At 46.6% G+C, this 25076-nt stretch overlaps 2 protein-coding genes across 5 annotated transcripts; both read right to left on the reverse strand.

Moving 5' to 3' along the window:
- Positions 1-689: 689 nt before the first annotated feature.
- NWD1 (NACHT and WD repeat domain containing 1) lies at positions 690-10959 on the reverse strand (the record flags this gene model as incomplete). Its single annotated transcript, XM_082331126.1, has 10 exons — positions 690-1204; positions 1576-1849; positions 2171-2443; positions 4852-5055; positions 5528-5687; positions 5870-6073; positions 6488-6899; positions 7636-7752; positions 8310-8436; positions 10876-10959. 10 exons carry the CDS (start codon positions 10957-10959, stop codon positions 858-860), a joined length of 2202 nt encoding a protein of 733 aa, XP_082187252.1. The 3' UTR covers positions 690-857.
- A 7128-nt stretch (positions 10960-18087) lies between these two features.
- On the reverse strand, positions 18088-25042 carry TMEM38A (transmembrane protein 38A). Of its 4 annotated transcripts, none has more exons than XR_014230282.1 (7): positions 24803-25042; positions 22256-22412; positions 21487-21671; positions 20768-20855; positions 20544-20661; positions 18922-20230; positions 18088-18821 (listed from the first exon to the last, which is right to left on the reverse strand). XR_014230282.1 is itself a non-coding variant. In XM_082331003.1 (7 exons), exons 3-7 carry the CDS (start codon positions 22399-22401, stop codon positions 20009-20011), a joined length of 759 nt encoding a protein of 252 aa, XP_082187129.1. In that variant the 5' UTR covers positions 22402-22412; positions 22785-22861; positions 24803-24884; the 3' UTR covers positions 18088-20008. The 4 variants fall into 4 exon arrangements, 3 of the variants coding, with proteins under 3 accessions (XP_082187129.1, XP_082187128.1, XP_082187130.1); XM_082331003.1 differs by adding an exon at positions 22785-22861 and having other exon boundaries at positions 18088-20230; positions 24803-24884; XM_082331002.1 differs by having other exon boundaries at positions 18088-20230.
- Between the last annotated feature and the right edge of the window lie 34 nt (positions 25043-25076).

Genomic DNA, 25076 nt, shown 5'->3' on the forward strand with positions numbered 1-25076 from the left:
TGCTTAAGAATAGAGGTAATAAATAAAGATTTTCACAAGAGTGATCCCAGAAGGAGGATGGGAGGTATGACAAAATAAAGCCCCTAGCTTATGAAGCAGTCTAGCTGTGCAGGAAAGAGCCTAGCATGACTGTACAAAAGCCCGTTATTCCACCTATGGAAAGGAGTAGCTCAGACGCGTCCGTGGTGTATTGTCAGGTGAAAGAGTAACAGCGCTGATCCAGCTTCCATCACTTTTTTTTTCCCCCCCCCTACTGGATTCTCCTGAGCTGGCCCAATTTACCCCTTCTGTTGTTATTGTGAACTTGTGAGGTCTCATTCTCTTCACTGATTTGTGTCACCCAGCTTACACCAGCTAAATGAGCAGTAATAAGCTGTAGATAAATAACTCCTGTGACTTATGTTTAGTGTCTTAGCAGCGTTAACAGCACTCATTCCCTTAGACAGCACTGACACCTTGATAGTGTATCTAGATGTAAGGATGCTTTAAAATCAGACCTAGATGCTAAGAATAGTTTGCTGCCTGTCAGTCTGAAGTTACATATAGGATTTGGGTATTCTCTTTGAGAGCTGGGAATCCTGTCAGTTGGATCTTCCCTGACAGCTCAGGGCAGTAATCAACTATTGACAGTCTTACTGCTGTAGTACCTTATAAAATCACATCTCGTGTTCCTGCCGACAGAACTCCAAGTCCCAGAGGCGCTGCAGGGAATCCTCAGATCCACTGAGTGCCCACTGCTCTCCGTGGCTGCTTTCCAAACAGGAGATCTGGCTTCTGTGACCTTCCAAAGGAAACATTTGGGCCTGAGGGCAGTCATAAAGGAATAAGTCCCCGCTAGTCATGCCGTAGAGGACTCCCTAATCTGCAAGGACAGCCGCTCTGGAAATGAGAGAGCCAGGGATCTGAGTTTTAAAGGTGTAGGCGGGCCTGTCGATCACTGGGCATGGATCTGCAGGGATAATATCCAACACAAGGACTAAATCATCGTATGCTATGGCAAGCTGCTTTTCCTGCTTGTTGATTGCCATGTCATTGACTGATTTTTGTGACTCTGGAGGTGGGAGGTACGCTACATCCTGCTTGGAGTTCAGGGGAAAGACGAGGACTGTTCCAGATATCAGCCCCGTGAAAAGGAGCTGGTTTTGCTCAGCTATTTCCAGGCATCTCACTCGGGCAGAGGTGTCCAGGGTGTCACACACTTCACCTGTGAAACAGAAGGGAATCGGCAAGACTGTTCCTACTCCAAGTGCACGTGAATGTCTTATCTCAGATGAGGCTCATGATTGGCTTCTTTATCTGTGAAATAGTTTGTATATCATTTATTTTTCCTGTTTTCCCATGTCATAATAATAAGCTATTCTAGACAAAAACTTTCGAGAGGAGATCAAAAAGCTCTCCAAGCCTGAAACAAGTTTTCCTAAATCTCATGCTTAGAAAAAGCAGAAAGGAGCAGGCTATGCTTGTCATATGCTCAGAAAGCTAACCCTACCTTTGCTGCCTCAGTGAGGTGTTTTGTTTCTATCCTACCCCAGATGCAGGCTTAATTTAATGCAGTATTTCTGAGATGCAGTTCACCTTCTGTGGCGTTCCAGATGACAACTTTATGTGTGTCTTCAGGTTGGGTAAAATAGGCATAGTTCCCCCCGTGGGACAGTGCAGCGCAGCCTGTACTTGGGACAGGTGCCCAGGTTTTCTGCTGATGATTGTAAATGAGGTTCCACGCTCCTAGATACGGGGCACTGTGGGAGACAGAAACCAGCGTGCAGTTGCACAGGGTTAAGAGTGTTACTGGTGCTCCCATGCCATCCAGCGTGTCCATCAGCAACCCCTGCTCTGATAAACTCCACACCTGCGAAAAGTTGAGGGGGGAGAAGTCATCAGTGCCTGAGCTACTTTTTCCTTAGTCCTATTTAAGAGGTAAAACAATATACCTTAACTAATTTGTACAGAAACACAAATAAAGTCAAAGGATAACATCCTAATACTAGAAAGCAAAACATTGCTTTCTTACTCTAAAACAAATGTTTGAAGCACCTGGAGCCATTCAGCCCACTTACTTCCTTTGCTCTGAAAGATGCCTAATTAGACGCTGCACATTTTGGACTGTACTGGCTGTTTATTATAAGAAAACAAGAAATGTTATAACGGAGTTGAACAGATAGATGTGTACCATGGATAGAGATCCCCTGCTAAATCCCACTATCATCTTCCCTTGCTTCTGGATCAGAACACTGGAGGTTGGTGTTTCCTCCTGTAGCCCTGATAGCTGACGTTTGGATCTCAGCTCACCGGTGTTGCTGTTCCACAGACTCAGTGTTCCTCCTTCGCACACAGTCATAATCACCAGCCTTGGGCTGAGTACTGCAGAACACATCCATGCATCTGACGCCTCTCCAGAAATCTGGAAGATGAGTTCTGCTGTCTCCAGGTGCCAAGCGTTGACCTAGTAAAGAGGTGGCAAAAGAGATAAGAGTAGCAAGGATTGAGGTAGCTTTTCTGTCTACGATCTTCCTGACTGTGGCTGTAACTTCTAAAGTTCTTGCTCTTTCAGCACATTTTAAGTTAAAGACTGGCCATACCTTTGTATCTCAGGAAGAATATACAATCCTGCGCCCCTCATCCACATGAAGGTCATATGAGGGCTGTTCTTCGATATGCGTGTCCTGGATAATAAACCTTGCTCTGCCAGAAATCAAATTCCAGGTGCGCAGACTGTGATCCATGGCAGCTGAAACAGCACAGATTCCTTTTCCAGACACTTTCACACACCTCACCTCAGCTATAAAATAAGGCAAGGATTCACAAAATGAGGGATTCTCAGTGCTTTCAGCAATTGGGGGAATGCTGGCAGCTGGGAGGTGTCTGTGTGCCTACAGCTCGAGGATCACCAAGCTGTCAGAGCTCTTTTCAGACATGGAAAGAGCTTTCCAACCATAAAAAGTGGAGAAGGCTCACCAGCGTGCCCAGGAGGGGCGTGCAGCATCTCATAACCTCCATGTTCCAGACAAGCGTTGAGCCATCCTGGGAACCTGCCACCGGCAGCCGGTAATCAGAACTAAGTGCCATCACTGCGACACCTGCCACGAGACACAAAGAGGAAAGGCTGTTCTTGGTACCACAGACAGAAGAGGGACATTCTGGGATGGTTAATATGCTGTGTTTCCCCAACTGGACCCCCCCCTATGCTGTCTGAACCCCGTAGTCTGTGCCAACAGCAAGATTAGGTTCCCTCAGACATATCTAGGTCAGTGTGTGCTTTTGTTGTCCTGACGACAAAATGACCCACTTTATCCTCATTTGTCAAAGCAATTGCGAATGGGACTGGTGCATGACTGAGCACAAAGGCAAACGGACCTTTATCCTGCCTTTGTGTAAGCTCACAGGCAAAACTGTATTTCTACAGAAATAGATGTTCTCTCCTTCTTGCTCTCTTTATTTATTATGTTTCTTGGATCTCGTTCATAACAGATGGATGATTAGATATATTCTTGGGTTGTATCTGTCCCCGGGACTAATGCTACCTTTGAGGAATCTGGTGAGCGTTGTGCATAGGGGCCCACCAGGTGGCTGGAGAAATCCGCACAGTGGAATGAGAACAGGATAGGGACAGATGCGGCACCAGCTTAGGCACTGCTGGCACAGCTTCCCGATTACCTCCGGGTAAGAAGGCACGAAAAAAAGAAGCCTGGCCAGCATTTCTGTGTATATTACACTCACTCCTAAGAGGGCAGAGACAAAAAAGTGTTTTAGAACATGACTGTGGTGGGCCTGTGAGAGCTACCATAGTTGTATTTTATGTGATGGACAGTATGTAATGAACTGAGCTGGCCTTATCTGGCCAGGCACTTGAATAATACAAGGAAGGCTACAGTGTAAAACACAGGCGAATGTAATGGTGTGGCAGGACCTTTCCCCTGAGGAGGAGTGGGTGTTTTGAGGAGAAGACCGAGGAGCAGCACTGTGTACCCTCTCCTCTAGTTAGCTTCAGTGCTTGCAAGGGAATCCAGATAGCTAAGAGGTGCTTGTACTAGCCATGGGGCAAGCGGCGCTTTGCTTGTGGTAAACTGCTCTAATCAAATAGACAAAATGTCTGTTGGCGAAGAAGGAACCTCAGCTTCCCATACAGAGGCCCTACCAGAATGAGGCATTTACGAGTCTTTTGATGGATCTCAGAACAGAGAATTTTGTCACTGGCTGTAATTCCTCAGAAAAGTACTTTTACTTGGAAAGGAAAATTCCAGTTCTTTCCTCTGGTAGACATTTGCATCCTGCTCTGTCGCTCTGACATAGCTGTTGCCTTCGGGGCTGTGGATACTGCTGACTGCAGGCTTCAAACGGAGAAGCGTGTCCTGCACGAGGCGTAGTTCTGGACAGCTGGTGCATTTGGTACACGTGGCAAAGTCATCAGCAACACTCTCTATTCCAGAGGCGATTATTTTACAGCTGATCCAGTTCATATTCCCTGCAGAAAGAAATACTCTTTGAGCAGACATCAGCCCTGAGAATGCACAGTTATTCTGAAAAGACTGAGATAAAAAAATGCTTTTATGGGGAAGGAGGGGATGGAAGGATTAACAGCCACTAGCAGTGGAACTAGGACTCATTTGCTGAGGAAGTGGAGAGCTCCCATTGTCACAGTTCCTTCTTTAGCCTCATAAATGCTGTGGTTTTGTTGGTTTTTTTTTTTTCAATTTGTTAGGTTTTTAATATATTTTCTTCTCAGCATTTGGAGGATCTAGGTAATTTCTTTTAGCTGCTAAAGGAGCGTGGTGATAATTCTAGGATAACAGTTTGTAAAAGCTTATTTCTCTTTTTCAAGCTTCCTTCTCACAGCAGTTATTGATGCTGTGCAGAAAGGTGGTGATTCTTACCTGTGGCTGTAGGCACGAAGCCTGCCTCTGCAGAGCACTGTACACCCCCTCTTGCCCGGTCCTTACCCAGCACATCCCGTTTTAGCTCCTCAATTCGTCCAGCATTAAGTAAATGAAACAGCAATTCACTCAGCTTCCTCAGATTTGCAACAGTATCAGAGAACCAGAGTGGCTGAGGGACTACCTGGGAGTAACCAGAAGAGTGGATTTGAGACATGGCTTGTGGATTAATCTGTTTGCTTTCACAGCTTCCGTGCTAGATGCTATCTCATGGTATGCCAGACAGCACTTCCGGGGCTTTCATTGTTTTCCTGTTAGTAGGAAATGTTTTTCATGATTCTAAATCTTTCTTGCTACAATCTAAGGCAGGCTGCCTTTCTGCAGATGTGAATAATAAATTACATCCTTCCTTCTTGCAGTGGCCTTTTACATATATGAAGACTGCATGACAAAGTTTGTAAAATGACATTATATCTCCTTGTTTGGAGATACCTGTTTAAAAAAAAAAAAATCTTTGTCATTGTTGAAAGCGCAGAATAGTGTTATTTACTATTATTTTCATTGTCTTCCAATTTCAGACCCTGTCCAGCAGTCTGGAGACACAGAGCCCCGGTCCAGAGCTTACAGGTATGGAAATGCCTGCTGATATTCCTCACCTTCCTGTCAGCATTCAAGGTCTTGCTAAAGTGTGGCAACATAAGAGGTTTCTTCATTCCCCAGCTCCAAGTCCCCTTGAAGAAATCTGCCAGGTGAAAATGCCTCTTGATTTGATCTTGTTTTGATAGATAACGATTCTGCACTGTTTCAACAAATTGCCTGGGAAGGGAAGAAGTAACAGATGTACCGGAACAGGGAGCTAGAGCTGGGTTTTTTCTAGAGTCTCAGCACTGACAGAGTTTAAGAATGGCGAGCAGTCTAGGCAGGGTGCCCGAAAGCCCAGGATGGGAACATCCCATACTCAGAGGTTTGGCTTCTCGTTCTCTGCCCTCTGAGAGTACCTGTGTGCAAAGCAAAGAAGGGTGAAGCCGTCTGCCTTCTGTTCTGCCAGGCACTCTCCCATGTCACTGCGTAGCCGTGCCCAGTGGAGAGGAGGAAGGCACGGGATAGTTTTACTTGAAGGAAGGTGGCAGTGGTGAATCTTTGAGAGAACTTCATCATCAAGGGATAAAACATCCTTCAATTCCATGTCTGACAGCCCATTTCTTCAGGCAAAGTGTGATATATGAAAGGAAATTATTTATCCTCCTCCTTACTGTTTACACTGATAGCCGTAGTGGGAGGGTGAGTGGTTTTTCTGGCAGTTCAAAAGCACTAGTCACCAGAAATCTCACTAGCTCACGTGCAGACATGGCAGTCTCAGCTGAGAGCTTAGACCCTGGATAAGCCATGGGGATCAATTTCCTTTTCCAAGTAATCCCAGAACATCTCCCTTCAAGACAATAGTTTAGGTAGGCTGCCAGGTATGAGAGAAATGTTACGCTTGCTAAATATATGTATGAACACATTCACAGGCTCAAAGAACTGAGAGCTTTGACTGGTTTTGGCTGTATTTAGAGGGATTCCCTATGAACAGCAGGGATTATGGGCTGTTCTGTCAGAGATACAGCAGTACTCACCGTGAGGAAGCAATATAGCCAAGCACATGAGCCACAAGGACGGTGCCGTGCGACTTTTCCAGTCTCTCACACAGATGGTACCTGGCGTCCTGGGCTGTGCTAGCAATCACTAGTTCTGAAGGTGAAGTGTAAGATGCCCATTTTCTGGCCTCATGGAAGGCCAGCTTGAAGAGCAGGGCTTGCCCACCACTAGGGAAGCTCTGACGGAAATAGGCCCGTTGAGCTGGGCTTAGCCGTCGGCTGTCCGATGCTAAGAGCATCTCTAGCATCTCCTCACCCTCACCTTCCTCACAGGATAAGGGTCCTACTTCAAAGTACGCTTCAGCCTCAGGCACAGCGTGTTGGAGAGCTTTCAGAGTATCAGGCTCTGCTGTGGAAATGGAAATGATGATGTGGACCTTTGGAGGGCAACCTGTAGGGAGCCAGTGGAATCTGTGAGCGCCATCACCAGGACGTAATCTCTCCACCGAGTTAAGGAACAACACCAGTGTCTGTGTGCCACAACGGGAGACAGTGAGGAGGAGTTTACTGAGGAACAAGACTAAATCACTGCAAGCCTGTTTGGTCTGGGTTGGAGGTGGTGGCAAATTAAATGCTAAACACACTTGGAGACAAATGTCCCTCAGCAGGCTGTGAATGGCAGAACTGAGCTGGGATGTCCCCAGCAGACGAATCACCACTAGGGTGTCTTGCCCTAAAATAGCTTGCATCCGCTCAGACAGTTTGCACATCACAGCTGTTTTTCCACAGCCTGGTGGCCCATAAAGGATGAGGGCTGCGTGGGTTTTATCATTGTTCTGCCTAATACGGTGAAAAATGGTATCCAATAAATTCTGTCTCCCACAGAAAAATCTGCAGTTCTTCAGGCACAGAGCTGTGTGGCGGCCCAGCTCCTGCAGAAGTTGCCCTGGCTCCTCGCTGATCCATCCTCGGCATCGAAGATTCTCTAAAACCTGGTGATTAGTGACAGCAGTGAACTGCTCATGAAGTTCTTTCAGGTATTTGTTATTCTCCTTGCACTGAGGGTTCCCAGAGTCTTTGCTGTATGCCAGCATGTGTACTTTGAGGTGTTTGGGATAATGGCTTGCAATTTTTGCTTTTAAGGTTGCTGAGCAGTTGTTTTGCTTCACTGTCCTCTTTCAGCTCACAGTTTGTCCCTTGCCCAATTTGCCTGTTGGAATCTTCAGCCTCTCTGAGGAATATGAAAGCCCCCGGGTTGCTCTCCTGGGTGTTGAGGAGACCCTGTTCAATCTCCCATTCAATCACTACAAAAAAAAAAAATAAAAAGGAAGATGTGAGCATTCAGTTTCAGAACAGAACACAGGAAAAGCCACCCATCAATTCATGTGACATCCCTTGGTCCTTCTGTATTTCACATGGTGCTAGCAGGTCAGCATTCCCCACGTCCTCTGAGCTAGGCATACTCCTGGGTGTGGGCAGGGAGATCGGGGGGAAAAGGAAAAACATTTCTATCCGGTGTGTTACTGTTTGCTAGTCAGCACCAACCTCCCTCCTCACGATTCGGGATATGGCAGATAGTTAGCAAGTCTCTTCCTTCCCTGCGTCTTCCCTGTTGTATACAATCTGATGTTGTCTTGAAACAAGCAGCTGTCCTCCCTGACAGCTCTGGTTAGGACATCACAGCCCTGCCAGGACACTCCTGATTTGTGCTAGCCGTGCCTCTGCTCTGGGCCGAGCAGCCCGCACCTCTCTGCCTTCTGGGCTGCCGCGCGCAGCGCTGAGGCCAGGCCTCTCTCCAGGCAGTGCCAGGCCTCCCCGGCAGCCGGCTGCAGCACATAGCAGGTGGGCAACGCGTTCTCACCCCGCCGGTACCGCTGTGTCAGGAGCTGGGCAGAGTCCCCTGACAGCTGCAGAGTTAGGGCCTCAAATTCCTTCTCCGCAATGAGCCGAGGCACAGTTTGGTGGCCACAGCGGTCCCCCAGGAGTCCCTGCAACAGGCAAAAAAGGCCTGGCATTCAGGCACTGCTTCTGCAGTGACAGCTGGGCTGTGGACTGGCTGCTTGCCTTCACACCTAGGATTGCCGGGGGGGCTGCTTAGAAAACCTGCTGCTAACCACAGCGCCCTTGTGGCTTCCATGCTGGATGGGGACAGCCAGCAGAGTCCCAGCCTGCCCCAAGGTCGGGGAGAAGGGGCTTTACAGCAGCTGCTCCTCAGGCTTTTACAGCGTGTCTGCGGCGGGGGGAGAGTGATGGAGGTGAGGCAGTGGAAGCACAGAGCGGAACTGGTGTGGGGGCTTTTGGGCAATGGTGCTGTAAGATTGGCTTTGGGGTGGAGAAGAACTAAGGGAACAGGGCTGAGCCTGGGGACTTTTGATTAGGACTGAAGGCTGGGCCGGGGAAGGGTGAGATCTTGAAAAGAGCCAGCATCCAGTATCCATGCAGTCTGGAAACAGCCAGAATGAGCTTAGAGCGCAAACCCACAGCGTAATCCTTGAGCAGTGCTCTTCTGGTGGGTGTAAAGGGGAGAGGGAGCAGTCGAACCTTTGTGGCTGGCTCTACTGAGATTTCTAGGTACACGCTGAGAACCAGTCTGAGGAAGACACTGCCTGAGTGCCTGCTCGTGCCATCTGCATATGTGATGTGGCGCCGCTCACAGAGGTGTGAGCTGCAGGGAGCTCAGCCATGGTGAGCTCCTGGGTGCCGTAAGGCTGTGCTGAGGCTCTCATGGTCTCTGCCCCTCCGTTGCTGGCCTCTGGTGGAAGTGTCTCGAGGGAAATCAGGCACAACTTGCACAAATACTTAATTGGTTATTTATTTACTTGTGGCTTCAATTATGCCCCTTGGGACTGTGTATTTATTCTCTTTGTTCAGCAAAACTTCCTTTCTCCCTTTCTAAAACCAAAACAACCTGAGGAAGCAACCTGGCACTTCTGCAGGTGTCTCAGCCTCCTCTCCGCTTCTGCGAAGCTTAAAATTCTGGGTGTGGGTTTCCATTCGGGGCTGTCAGCAAAGCGCTTCAAGGAAGCTGAGGGGGGCTGCTGCTGAGGGGAGCTTTCAGTGGTTAGAAGGAGCGATAGGAGGGATTTATGGGAGGCAGAAGCATGGCACGAGTATCAGCTTGCAGCGTGACACCCTGCTCTGTTCCTGGTGGTTGCTATGGCATTTTCATTTCTGGTTCTTTGCATAGGGAATTTGTATTTATTCCTTAGTTACCGAGAAAATCTCCTCGATATTGAGGTACTGGGCAGGAAGCAAGCTCAGAGCAAGGGCTTCTTGCCTTATGTGTGTCTCCATCTGCCTCTTGTATCTGCTAGTGAACACACACGACCCCTGTTATCTTCTGCTCTGAAGAGACTCTGTGTTCAGGGCTGGACCATACGTGTGTTCCTGTCTAGGCTCCTTTGGTCTTTCAGGGACTACTGGCAGTTGCTGACATCTCAGCCCCATCAGCTAGCCGATTTGTGAAGCTGCTCAGGCAGGCTAATTACTTTTGAAAACCACCTTACTTGTCCAGCAGACCTGAGTGCGTGAGGCCTGCCCTGCGTGTCTCGCTTTAGCCACAGGGGCTGAGGTTGCACCGCAGTGCGAGCACTTACGATGAAGGTGGGACCAGCTGGCAGTTTCTGCCAGGCTTCAATTTCCTCCAGGCAGAGGTGGGTGTTTCTGGGATCCGTGTCTACAAGCTCAGAAATACCCCATCTCAAGTCAATTACCTGCACAAAAATATTTTTGTTGAAGATTCTTAGACTAGTCAATACTATCGTAAAATCAGTGACATGGGAAAATGAAGTCATTCTATCATGTTTAATTTTTAAATCAGTCTGAACACTAGCGGTACGCAACTTTAATTACTGGAACTCTACAAGAGACACTCAGATATTCAAAATCTCTCAGTAGGGATTTCTCCTGTGAAAGACTTAGGGATTTGGAGCATGGATGACCAAGTAAGCGACTTAGTTTTTCAGGACAAGGATCCTCAAGACTGTAGGTTATTTGCTGCAACATTTGAAGCCTATCTTCTATCATAGAAGATAATGATCCCCAACATTTCAATAGCCCCTTTTATGCTAGAAGTTCTGTGCAAATTAGTATAATCAGGACTAGTTCAACTATCCCTGAAGTACATCCAGTGGAATTCATACATGCCATGAACTTTTTTTCCAATTGAATGTAGAAACAAAAGGATGATGTAAACCCTCATGTCCAGGTGCTTGAAGATGGTTAGCCACCTAACGCTTCACTGAAATCCATACAACCCAGGCGTACAAAAAAACTTAAACCAAAAGTTCTGGGAAATCGGTACAGCAGTATTTGACTCCTAGGAAGGTTTAAGGAGATGGAAAACCTATGAGAATTTTGTTTTTTTTCCTCTATCCCACATGTTTTGATGGCCTTTGGACAGGACAGACAGGAGAGAAGTGATTTACCTCAAATATTAGGCCATGCTTCTGACAGAAGGCCTGTGCTTCTGGGTACGCTTTCTCCAGGAGGGTCTCTCGTTCTGTAGCCATGTCTGTATGGGAGGATTTGTGCAGCACACCAGAAGTTAGGAACTTGGAGCTGGGTTTTTACTTTGTCTATGTGCCGTGTTAGACCTTACAGCGAAAATGCAGTTTGCGTTGCTATCATCTAATGTGTGTTGAGTTTTGTATAGATGATGTTGTGGTTAAGTCTTGTAAAACCGTGGTCTCCAGATGTCTGCAGGCTTGCGCCCGCGTTACTACATTGCCAATGCGAGCGCATTTTCAAGGTTCTATACTGGCTTGTCACACTGTGGTTTTATTTGCTGATATGAAAACTCTGGATCTGGAAATTTTGGATTACATAGTTACAGAATACAACACAGCAGCATTGATCCAGAAAAATATATTTCTTAAATCTTGCTGCGGCAAATCCTCCGTCCTATTTTAAGAGCACTCAGCCACACTGTTGGCCATCTCAGTGGTGATAAGTAGCCACAATAAAAGGCAATTCTACCCACAGGGAATCTTTTCATACAGAGTAAAGTCTGTGAAATTTTTATGGCCGCTTCCCCTGCTGTGCTTTTTACAAGAGAGATTACCACTTTCTAGAAAATTCTTTGTGACACCTTTGGAGTGACATATTCACTGAATTAAATCAAACAACAAACTAGGGAAATTTAAGATAAATTAAGAAGACAAAGCAAATAGGAGAAAAGGTAAGCACATAGATGCACATGAACACAAGCATGAGTGCTCGCTCCCAGCACCCAAATGCGTGCACCCTCTCCCGTACACTGATACACAGGTCTTACATTCATGGATACTTTTCAGACCTGCAAAATTAAAAGACATGGAGAATATAATGGACATTTTTCTTCTTGCATATGTTCTATCATACGAGATTATAATTTCTTCAGAACTGGAGTATTCTCTCCCTAAAATTATGTAAACATTCATGGCACCACATAATCATGTGATAAAGCAGTACAAGAGGGAATGCTAAAATTAGGACGGGGAATGGCTGTATCTGCAGCTTTCCTTGGGACTGTTCTAAGTGAAAAGTGATCACTAATGAAGTCTGTGCCAGCATCAGATGAGGAAAGGGCTCCCTTGGGTTAGGAATTATCACGTCTACGCTGCTGTCCAACAGGGAGCAAGCACCCTCAGCGTAATACCCCTGGAATAATTCATTAGCTCTCACCAAGGTTGCAGTAGTTATGGGAAATCCTTGTATCGCGTTACACTCCAGCCCGCGTGAACTCCAAACTTTACAGCGAGAGACTGGGTTTAACTTATAACCCTGTCTTTTGGTGAAAATCCAATCACGTGTCACATCATTCATCCCCAAACTGTTCCTGAAAATACGTGAGGTGTCCACAACTTGGACGGGTGTTGTAGGTAAAATCTTAACACTGGCTGTGTCCTTATGTGCCTGCTAATTTCAGATTGTCTGCAGTTCTCATACATTCCTTGCAGAAACTGTAGCCGTAACCGTTTCTGTAAATGCTGACCTATCTGCTTAGGCTGGAAACACCTCACTGTCCAAACAGCATATTCATCACGTTATCTCCCACTGGAGGAGATGCTGCAGTATTTTCTTTCTTTGGAAGGCACTTTTTGTGGAATTGAGAGCCCATCTAAGCCTATGTTTTCTTATTTAAAAATGGAGACAGAGCGAACGATTTTCAGAAGAAGGGGAAACTGAGTTTTGTAATTCCTGAAAATCTGAGTCATTGCTCCCCACTGCCAGTTACCGCTTCAGGAGCTCAGTCTGGCAACTGTGTCCCAGTAGGCAGAGGAAGTGGGAAATATTTGGATATCGTCCAAGAAGAGAAGTTCTTCACGAATATTTCTTGCTGTCACAGTGGTGGATGGGAATCAAATGCGTTGCCCAGGGTTTCAAGAAAGCCTGCAGACTTTGCTGTCTTGTGCGCAGACAGGCACTGCGCTGCACTGAGCTGCTATTGCACAGTAGTGCCCAGTGCTTCACTGCAAATGCCGTTAGTTCCTGAGCTAATGCAGAATTCTGCCATCTCTGACACGTTCTAAGTGCAAATTGGGTGTGACTGTATAAAATGCAGCAGATTATAGGCATCTTCACTTTCAAATGAAGCTGCAAGCTTACAGCTTTGCTGCTAAGCGCAGTAGTCTCACCACATTGTAGCACTTTGCAGACTCTAGCAGAGAGAGTGCCTGATGCATTCAGCAGCTTCAGGACTTTTCAGCTTATTTACCTGAAAAAACTGAGCTGATGAAGATTCGGACCAGGCTGGAGGGCTGGGAAGGAAGAGGAACCATCTTCCCACAGAGGAGATCCCGGCGTGTATCTGGAGCGAAGCTCATGCTGCTATCTGGGCTCCCCGAGTTCTCCTCAGCAGAGACTGCTCGTTAGCGAGGAGATGACTAATGGCGATGAACACCAGGCAGTGGTGGCTCTCTCCAGAAAGCTGCCTTGCTCCTTCCTTTAAGGAAAGCCTGGGAAAATTTCAGCTACTTTGACAGGGGCAGTAGGAGATGGTTGACTGCACTGAGATGCAGTGAAACTTCCCTGCATCCTGGAGCGATCCATCTGTATTTGAAGAGGGCGGATATCTCTATAGCAACCGGTGTTTGTCACTCGGGCAGAATCCCCCGGGTCTCTTTCTAAGGCACTAAATGTGCTCCCTGGCAGGTGCCATACACCTGAGGTCCCTTTGTTCGCTACCCTTGACTATTTTACAAATACTCACCTGTGTATTTTAGCATCAGGTAAGCCTACCAGTATCATTTATGTTTCAGGCACTCTTGGGCATTTAAAGTAGGTTTCTTAATACCCAGGGAGTACGCCTGTGCCCTGCCGCTCTTTGCCTTTTGTCAAGCTGTGCGAGAGTGAATTTACTACAAGGCGTTGAAACTGTGCACAATAAATATTTACTACTTTATGGCTACGTTTGGACTGGGGTACCATCCCCAAAAAAGCAGCACATGGGAAAAGGTAGAAAGAAAAATTTAACAATTTACAAGCTTAAAGGCAGGAAACTGCAGCTGTCAGCAGAGAACAAGTGGAAAAATAACATCTCTGTCCAAATGCCCTTGGAATGCACAGGGAGAGCAGGTAACTGGTGCAACCCTCTCAGCAGAGGCCCTAACAGAATAGCTGGCTCCACCTCACGTTCACAGAGCATGCTTTTCAGTGCCTTTCTTCCATGCTGGTCTGTTTTCCAGTATTCACGGCACGTTGCTATTTCAGTTTGTTCAACATGTGTTTCTGTATTTGTTCAGTATAGCTTTTCCCATAAGAAATGCTGCTTTCTCCATGCCCTGGGGAAACAGAGACGGTGCTACACCAGCCAAGCAGATTCACTCACTCGGAACCACTTTCTGCTTCCCCATTTTCTCACAGGAGACCATAATCTGTGATTTCTGTGGCTTTTTGCCTTTTCCAGGAAACTGAACTGAGCACGTCAGGGAAAACCGGTATCAGTGAGAGCAGCTGCTGTGGTTTTTCTGTTTCGCTCATGAAATGAGATTTAAGAGGCTGGTGTCTGTCCTTGTCCGTACTCCCTCTGTATCCCTCTGGCATACAGAAGAATAATTAAAGAAAAATTAGTAATCTGTGTTTATGGGTTCCTTTTGCAGACAATACTTGATTAATCTCCACAGTCACCTAGCCAAATAAGAAGAGATTAACCGACATCCTAATCTATCATAAATCAAACAAGCAGGGAGACGAAGAGTCTTACCTTAAGAGACAAACATCACAGAGAGCCTGCATCAGGGTTTAACCTACATCAGTCTAAATCTAATTTAAGCCAACATCAGGACTCTAAAGTCATGGATTTTTAGACTGTTCTTCAAGGCACTGCAATCTGTGATGTGCTATATGCATCTCACGCTGCGTATACCTGTCATTATTACTGATTACACCAATTCTTGTCACTAACAAATCAAGGACAATTAGCCCACTGGCTGATTCAAGCATTGGTTGCAGTGGGACCGTAAGTCCCCAGCTTGCAGATCTTTTTTTGGAAAGCCAAGATCTGCCAGCTCGATTGAGAAGCACCAGGGGCTGGGATAATTGGAAAAGCAGCAGCTTGCTTTCTGCAGGAATGCAGCGTGTGTGTTACGGTTTCTGGTGAGCTTTCTGTAATTTGCAGATCAAAACCAAACAAAATCAACCAACCAAACCTTTTCCGGGGACATTCTGGATTTCCTCAGGCTATAAAAATGTTCAAGCCTCTAACCATATCAGACCTGTTTTTCTGCATTCCTCATCTATAGTCTACCTGTACCCTAAAGCTAAGATGAAATCACTGTCTCACACCGATTCTTCCTAAAAGGTTACATTCGCAATCTCTCTAAAAAATTTCCTCCCAAAATTCTCTTTTGGAACATAAAGGAAACAAATAAGTCATGATAGAAAATATTATAAATGGTATTTTTTCTAGGGATAATGTGTGAAAGATGCAAATGCACAAGTGTGAAAGAGAGACCAGACTCAAAGATATTCATGAATGTTGATCTTAGCGCTATCGACATCTCCTTTTTGTCAGATATGTCATCACAGAGATGAAGTGAGTAGCAACTGTGAGTCACGATGGCAGCGTGGGCTCTGGCATGATAGGGAACTTGTTTTCTCACCGTCTGTCTGTTCTGTGAGCCATCATCCCCCAACAGCTTGCTCACAGGCTGCTGCCTTTCCAGACCACATGAGAGCAGGATTAAATTCTTAGCTGGGAGGTAATTTTGTGGGTGTTGACCGAGTAAGAACCACGCTGTTGGTGTCTGATGAAATCCAAACCCCTTTAATTGGCCTTTCCTTACTGTGGATAGGCACACAGGACAAACCAGATCTCCTTGGGGCAATAGTAAGAGCATCCTAAAGAGGCAAATATCAGCCCTCTGTGTGCAGAGTGACTGTCTCGGCTTTGGTATCAACAGCGTATTTTCTCTATTGCTAGTAGTTTGCCTTGTCGGTGTCCTGTCTTCCTAGCGGAGATGGAAGAAGCTCATACTAAATCCAAATTATCTTTGTGAGCTTTCTAGAAGATCTTTTATAGATGTATATTCTGATTTCTCATTATTTTGGCAAAGAACTAAAAGATCTTGAGAGAAAAATCCTTGCTGCAGCAAAAAGCTGGATATCTAAGGTCGTGGGAAATGCCTTGCTATACCAGCCTCACCTTCCGTATAATCATCGGTCTTGTGTCTTACAGTAGCCGGGTAGGTCCTGTAAAGAATAGCACAAGCACCGTAAAGCAGGCAATTGTAGCGAAGGGCCCAAATAAAGATGTGCGACTGTGAAATGCATAAAGCTGTAATTTTTAATGCTTCTGTGCATCCTGTGCTATTTGGACTGACACCCTCAGCACTGATCTAGTGCTTTACGCCTTTCAAGCACCGCACAGCCATGAAATAGGCTGCAGGAAGAAGGCGGCGTTTGGCAGCTCATCACCTGGCAAGCGTTAAAAGGAACAACTTCTCTGTTGCTCAGGGGATGGCCAAGGTAACATCCATCTTTACCTTCTGGGTCTTTCCGCTTAGCTGGATTATATAATTTGGTTACTCTTTGGACAAAATGTGGAAGAACGTACGTGCTGTCACTAATAATGAAAGGAAAAGGGGAAAACAAGAACACTGGTATTGTATTGGCTTTGCCCTTTCTCACATAAGCTCTTCAGAATAGAAATTCTTTCCTTTGGCCTCCCTTTTTTTTTACTTCCGTTCATTTACTGTGAAGAATTATTGATGTTTTCTGTAAAATTGTCCGATATTTTTTTCCCTACAAACACAGTAAGGGCTGTAGAGCTGTCCCTGTCTGTGACACTGATCTGCAACAATGAACAAGCTGTAGACGCTGGGTTTGGCTCGCTCCATGTATCAGAAAAGGGAAACCTGTCAATCCACAAGAAATGCTGAGAGCAGCAACTGAAACTCTTTGCTTTTTCCATCAGGCAACCAGGGCCTCTTTGAGGATTAAACCTATTGCTAAATTTAGCTACATCTCACTGGAGTTAGTACCAGGAGTTATCAGATCAGAACATCTTTGGAGGGAATGACGTCTGTCCCGTGGAAGTCTAAGCCCTGGCATGCTTCTCCCCTGCCCTGTGCCGCAGCGGAGTTTGGAGCCGGGAACATTCTGCACACCCCGCCCCGCATGGGACTCTTGAGACATCGTAGGATTTTTCAAAGCACTTGAAATGCCTGCTCTCATCAGCCTGCTCGTTTGTTGTTCCGTCCAGGTACAGAGCAAAATTTGTTTGTAACGCTGAAATGGATGTCGCGGGAGAGGAGGGTGGGCAAACCATTCTGAAGCAGCCTTGTAGAACCCTGCGCCCCTGCGGGAACGGTTAAAATACGCTGCTTTTTGAAAGATCCATCTCTGCGTCTTGGGATGAAGGACGCCTGTCTGGAATTGTACCAACGACTGCCAGCGCTGAGCCATGGAAATTGAAGAAAGGTTCTGTATCTCTCGCTATGAAAGGCTTCACTAAGTGAAACTTGTGACTCTTCTTTATGGCAGTTGTCTTCTCAATACTAATCCCATTCCAGATAAGGTGCTTTGAAGGTGTACAGAGCTTTAATTTTAACGTCTCTTGGAACACTACTCCTATCTGTTCTTGGTTAGCAGCTATGATTTGACTCAGTCCAAAAGACTTTGAGGAGCAAGGACTCTGGCACTTAGAAAGCAGAGCAGCAGCTAACAGTACCATGCTAAATAAACATTCACACTCGTTCAAAGCATCTTGATTTTTTTCAGTTTTAAATAGAAATATTGAAACTCCATATAAATATGCTGGAATTGTGCGTGTGTGGTTGTATGTGCGTGTGTACATTTACCTGTCCCAGGTGAATGTCCCCGTCCTCTCACAGTGACAAAAGGAAAGGCAGAGTCAACTGGTACAAACACCGAAGGAAGTTAAGTTTCCTTTTTTCCCCTCCCTGAAATCTCAGAAAGTCTGCTTGGACAACAACACTACAAATACAACAACAGCAATGGACCTTTTACCATGTTATTTCCATTTAGAACGTGCTCGGGCATACTTGCAGGACATATCAAAGTTTGATCTCTCCCTTCCGTTCGAATCATTTTGTCATCGGGCCAAGGAGACTTTAAGTAGATCAAGGAGCGTGTGGCTTCTGAGACTGGCGAGAGTAAAAGAAACACGCACGTTTCCTCAAGTGCCAGCGGCCAACCAGAGTCACTTCACAATTTTTATTTGTTGACGGCTTTTATAAAACAAAATTCCCCTTGAATCAGACATCTCATAAAACATTTATAGTCTTGTGCATGCTAGTGATACATCAGGTTTCAGTAGACCAGTATCTGCAAAACCAGACAGTTGAGTTGTCAGGTAGAATTCCTGTTTTCTACTGAAGGGGAGGGAAACTCACAAAATTAAGGCACTGTCAGAACCCAAGCCTACAAATCATTTGACCTTTTGTACTGGCTTTCATCTCCTTGTATACAAGAAATTTTTTTTAATTTTTAATTAACCATCAATTTCCGTTTTGAACAGGGACACACACACACACGAAAAACCGCTGTTCTTAAATCCTCTTGTTTATATTCCCAGCTGGCAGATGACAGCAGCAAACCTTATTGCTAGGGATGGCAACACGCTGCTTATCTGAGAGCCCAGGGCCACAGCCCCACGCTGCCATTTTCACCGCAGTGATCCCAGCCCTTGGCGATCAAAAAAAACCTCAGAACGAGTTCTGGTCTTTTGGGTGCAATGCTTCAGATGACATTTTTAAGAATAAAGTCAGTTATAAGAACAGCTTAAAACTAGTCTAAAAGCCAGTATTCACTAAGCAGAACGTGAACGAACTGACAGACTCCTCCCTGAGCCATGCAAGGCATTTCATATTCTTCTTCACACGTTGGGCACAAGCTGCTTTCACAGACCAGTGGTTTGGCTGACAGGGACCTACGAAGGATAATGGACATCTTCAGCTGGTGTGCTTTTATCAGTCCTTTAAAATAGTTTTAATCAGCTGGTGTGAAATCCACTTCTTCAGGTTTTATACCTTAATTTAAGAATATAGGAAATGCTCCTTCCTGCATGCAGTGAGAGCGTTCAGGCTGTCCTTCAGCACACCAAAATCACCGCTTCAGGCACAAACCAGCATGTAGCTGTGGGCTTAGGGCCATACTTCGAAGTATCCAATTCTCTATATAAAGATGCAACATTTTAAAAAAGCCAGCTTCAGGTCCATGAATTAGGTGCCCTGGCAATCATAAATAAATAGTAATAAATACTTATTTACACTCACACACCCTTCTTGTATCCCACAGGATTACAAACAAACCAGAACCATGCTTCTTCCCTAGTTAAATATGATCAGGTTTGAGGTGGGACACGCTAGTATTAACAACGTGCAGCGACGCTACACAACGGTTTAGAATAATAACAGTAGCAATACATAGCACTGGGAGCATTTCACAGCTTGAAAGCTCTTGCAAACACAGACTTAGTTGAGAAAGTGACAATGTTCTATCTGTCGAGAATCAGAGGGAACTTAGGCGAGAGAAACGGAGTTTGGCTAGGACACCAGAGCTGATGTCCTTACTGCATACAAAATGTCACATTAATTGGAGACATGGCAGATGTGGGAGCTAGGAAAAATTAGATCAGGCTCATATGAGACCATTTAATTTCCTTGAGTATGAAATCCAATTTCCACATTGATTGTATCTAAACAGTTTGTTGTTTTGGTAGACATCAAAAAGGTCAAGGAAAACTCAAGGGAACTTAGGAGTTGCAGGAGCACAAACCATTACCTCCATTCATAAATAAACGCAGGGAAAGATTTTACATCAATTGAAAATGCCGCATCATAATTGCTGACAGCTTGGGAATTGGCACCCACTTATCATCCTGGCACAAATCTACAAATCCCTGAAAATATGATCAGAAGAGAGAGACAGAGACCAAGAAGCAAGCAGCAACACAAGAGAGCACAAATGAAATTCAGGGACCCGCCTGGCAGTGTCTTGGCTTCCACCTCTCCTCTGGAGTCTGAGAGAGGACTGGAGGATAGAGGAGGTCACACGTGGCTTTGAGACTCAGCTCTGGAAGAATTTTCTTGGCCTGTTTACCACATGGTTGCTTTTTTATTCAGCTTTTTTTGCTTTCCGTTTCCTTGTGCCTTCATTTAGCTCCTCTTTTGACTTTGCAGGAGGAGGCGGAGGATGGGAAACCTCATGGGAGGCCCCATGCTGATCATGATGATGACTGGTGTGTCCACTGGAAACAGAGCCAAAGAAAACTGGGCAGATGAAGTTTTCCACTGGAGCAAAAGGTGAGGCGTGAGAGTGAGTTGCCGTCATGAAAACCTGCCGTGCAACAGTGAATACTTAGTTAAAGATCACATACACCAGCTATGAAATACTAACTAGTAAGGAGCATTCCACCTACCCCAGATAAACGTCCCTATTGCTACATGACTCAAGGCTACATCACAAGGATCTTCTGCCATGCTGCCTATATGATGGAGAATTGAGCCTATAATTGCCCGAGCAGATGCTCCCTGGTACGTACAGCCAATGCCCTCAGTAGTGGCTTAGGAAGGTGAACACCCCCAGTTTAAGTCTGTACCCTTTCTCTGGTTCCGTGAACTTGTTAGCAGCAAACCTGCTGGACACTTACCTTGCAAACTATCATGAACATGGTGAAAAAGAAGATGAGGTTGGCTTCAGAGATAGGGAGCCAGCGAGTCTGTTGCAGAGTGAAGAGGATTGTGCCGTACAGACTAGCCTTTGTAGGGCTAGAAGAGAAATAAAGAAGTTTTCTAGGAGGTTTGCATCCAGTCCTGAATGGTTCTTTAAATTCCATTTTTGGTCTGACAGGGAATTTATAGGCTACCTACTTACAAGGACATATGAAGAATTTCGTTTGTTTCTGGCTTCCAGACCCCACGCAGCAGTTGCTCAAAGTTGGACATCAGGGCAACACCAGAACCTGTGAAACAGTAAATGCGAATAGCTAGAACTGCCACACCAGGGAGAGCTCTGCTGTCTTCTCTAGCTCCCCAAGGGATAAGGATAACCTAAGGGGAACAAAAGGTTCATGACATTCTTCCCAAATTTAAAAGAAGTTCGCCTAAAACAACAGAGCAGGGCAAACGCTTTCTAGACTTTATTCTATAAAGCGTTTCCTGATGCAGGGAAAGGGCATTCGCCTCTGTTCCATTTACTGATGCCCAAATGCTTGCTCCAGACAAAAGCTAAAGGAAAACTGACTGGGCTGTCTCAACACTGATAGAACCCCCCGGAAAAGATACAGGCGAGGCCAGAGGCGCTAGAACGCAGGAGAAAGGATAAAGAATTCCTGAATCCTACACCCGTATTTGATAGTGACTCCAGTTCTTCGTGCCTCCATTAAAGTTAGCTGCTGACTCCACTGTCGACCATCCTGCAAGGACGAATCAATCCCTGTGTTCCAGGGAACTTGACTGATTGGAGCCAGCTGACCACATCCACTACCCAGCCCTCGGTGACGTGGTCACCGTGAGCTTCGCTCACAGCTTCTCCCGTCCCTCCCCACAGCGCCGGGTGCCTCCCTGCTGCCTTAAGAGCATCTCGCCTTTCACCTTTGACCCATCCAGTCGCCATCATAATGAACCACCCGTGGTGGTAACGGTGATGAGCGTGGTGGACCCCAGCTGCAATTTTGCGAACTCTGACCACCTCCTTCATCGCCACAAAGATGAGCTTCATAGGCAGAAAGCTAACGCACTTGTAGAAGAGGTTCATGGGACAGAAGAATATCAAATACCTGGAACAAAACCACAAAGAGTTTCAGGACCCATTTGTTTCTCCTGATCCGGGACGTAGAGAGGATTAAGAGTACCGTGGCGTCAGCCTGAATTACGTCAGGGAGAGGGGAACGCTGGGTCTGTCACACAAAAGCGCCTACAACCCATACGCACCGAGGAAATGAAACTTGGAGTAACTGTGGTTAATTTGTGCACGTTTCACTAACATGATGAATAAAATGCCCCCAAATTTTCAGTGTGTGCCACTCCTCTGCTATATGTGGTATCAGTGCAGTGCGTGCTGCTTCTGCGGTTTGGCCACAGCTCAGCTGCGGCAGCTATGAATAGAAATGCCCGGCGATTGGACTGGACCCAACCCGTACAATCAAAGCACAGACAACTGGTCAGAGAAACTGGAAACTAGATCTAGGAATACAAAAGACTCAAAGACGACCTCGCCCCTCCTCTTCTTTCCCCAGTTAATCCAAGCAAGATAATAGATTGGTGTCACACAAACAGAATACCTCCCTTCACACCGGATGGTTTTGTACACAGCCAGCGGCGTCTCGGGCTTAATAAATTAGGTGAAGTGCAAAGGACTCACCAGACTGCTGTGGCCAGGATGACACTGGAGTTATTACTGAAGTAATCAATGGGGGATTCTCCAAGTAACAGATCAGCAAGTATGTAACTTCCAAAGCAGTGCAGCATAGCACAAAGCCAGGAGGCAAAAGGGCTCTTACGAGACATCTCCACGGCTCCTGTGAAGCAAATTCTAAATGAGAAGAGGGATTCAGCAAGTAAGCAGAAACTTCAAGACCCTCTAAGAAAGAGGCTTGCAGTGCATGTTCTCCAACAAAATAAGTCAAAGAAAAGAGCTTGTAAAACAAAATACAAAAACATGTATTCTGGGAAGCATGAACAAGTACCAGATATTGTCAAGAAATGATACGCGTGATCGTAGCTTGCAGGCCCCCCCGTAAGGTTTCAAATGAACCAAGTCATTAGAAGTTTATGAGCTGGCTAAGAGTTTATCTCCTGTATTTGCTGCTACTTACTGCAATCAGAAAGAACAATTTTTCCCTTGAAATCAATGTCTTTTTACAGTCTAAAAATAAAATGCATACTAGTACCATTCTCTCCATTGCTTCAACCTAGGTGCCCTCTAGAATTCATGAACAATCTGTTCAGCTTTCATTCATAAGATAACCTGTAAAAATAGAACAGTAATTCTTAATCTTTATTTGAAAGAAGAGGGTTTGAGGATTCTTCCCTGCTCCTGTACTAGTTTGGAAATGCCCTCTGAAAATACAACTAGATATTAACACAGTGTTACTATTTGGTAATATGTTATGGTCTCCTCCCACAACCTTCTCTTGCGTTTTTTTTATTCCTCTAGCCGTTTTCATCCACCTCTGTACTTCTTCAAGGAAGTCTCTCAAGAACATCAATCCTGTAAGATCGTTTCATCACCTTAAACTGCTCCAGAGTCCTTTGTGCAGCCTTTCAGCTACCAAACTCTCTTCAGTAAGCCAGTAACAGGCAGTCAAAAGCGAGAATCCTAAAATGTTATGTCAACATTACTAACAGCGGCCTACCTTAAATAGCAGTAAGTGAATCAGCATATGCTAAAACTATGACTGCTCATACTCTTCCATCCTCAAAGACATGTAAACCAGCTGAAAACACAGTGGAAGCGAGACAGCTGCAACAGCCATGATATGAAGCTGGTTCTATAGGAACCTGAAGTTTAGCTTGAGGCTTAAATTTAGTAACACTTGTTTTTCTTTGGCTCCGTGAAGCCATGCCGTCTCCAAGGAGGAAACAGGACATTACTGTCCTGACACTGATCTTCAGCATAGGAGCTGTGGGATGAAGCAGTGTAGGAATGTGGTGAAAAGTACACCCCAGCCTTATCCAGGCCAAGTGGATTACTGGGCTTACATATTTTTAAAAGCTATTTTCATAAGGGTTGCCTTGTTAACTGTTCCGTTCAGGACTTAATGCTGGAAGACAGCTGTAAGTGATCAGGCCTCGAAAACCCAGCACTTCTGTTTACACGGAGTTTAAATAGAACAGTATGCAGATCGTACAGCACCGAGATCTCACAACTGGAGGATTTAAAAATCATACCAAAGCGTGGGTGGGTTTTTTTCTCCTCAGTCATCGGGCAGTTACACTGAAACCACTCAAAACAGAGCACGAAGAGCGCACACGGTATCAAAAATACATAGAGAAGATGGCATTCGGAAAAGACCAAGGCACAGTCAGACTGCAAGGGTGCAGAAAGTGAAAGCTAAGATGCAGCTCTATCGATCTTTACAAGATAAGCCCAGGGGAACAAACAAAGCAAGGTCAGTCAGGGTGCCTGGGAAGAGATTACGGCATGGTCTGGAAGGTGGGAAAAAACCAAGGTTTTACTTACAGCCTTTTTGTATATAAATAGGAGGGGAGTATTGCCACAAAAATAGAAAAGCCGAGCAACTGGACAGAAAGGTAACACTAAGTCCTGGGATAGCAGCAAAGAAGTGACTGAACTTGAATACTTCAATGTGGTTGGAACCCAATCTTAAATAAAAGGCAAGATTAATTTTCAAAATCAGAGCGACTAATTCTTGGCTTTGTTCTGCTTTACATTTAGACACGTGTGTCAGAACCTCTGACAAAAAGCAACGCAGCAGGGCTCCGAGCCCTGAATCCCGCCACACGCACAGCACCGTGGCTGCTTACAGCGAAAACTGCCGAGCACGGCACGGGCAGGGTGGCCACGGCACGGGCAGGGTGGCCACGGCACGGGCAGGGTCGCCACGGCACGGGCAGGGTGGCCACGGCACGGGCAGGGTGGCCACGGGACGGGCAGGGTGGCCACGGGACGGGCAGGGTGGCCACGGCACGGGCAGGGTGGCCACGGGACGGGCAGGGTCGCCACGGCACGGGCAGGGTGGCCACGGCACGGGCAGGGTGGCCTCTCCAAGCGCAAACCGCCAGGTTTCTGCCTCGGAAAGCGCGGCGGCAGCGGCGCCGCTCTCCCCCGTTCACCGCCCGTCAGAAGCGGATCGCCCCCGGCCCCGCCCGGCGCGGCCCGCCCCCGGCCCTGACGGACGGGCCACCCCGCCCCAGCGGGCGGCCAAGGGCGCGGGGCCGCACTCACCTGGCTCGTACTTGAGGTAGAGGACGGAGACGATGAAGTAGGCCGTGTCGAAGAGCGGGAAGACGGGCAGGGCGGCGAAGGCGGCCGCCAGCTCCCCGAGCTGCAGAGCCCCCGCCAGCTCCATGGCGCCGCGGCAGCGGGCAGCGCCGGCCGCGCTCCCTCCTTCCCTCCCGCCCGCCCTCGGCCGCTCGCCCCGGCCCGCCCCCGGCCCCGCCTCCGGGGGGACGTCCCGGGGCGCGGCCTCGCGTCTAACGGGGCTGCGGCGGCGGCGGGA

Source organism: Platalea leucorodia (assembly GCF_965183815.1).
Source record: "Platalea leucorodia genome assembly, chromosome: 21".
Lineage (NCBI taxonomy): Eukaryota > Metazoa > Chordata > Aves > Pelecaniformes > Threskiornithidae > Platalea > Platalea leucorodia.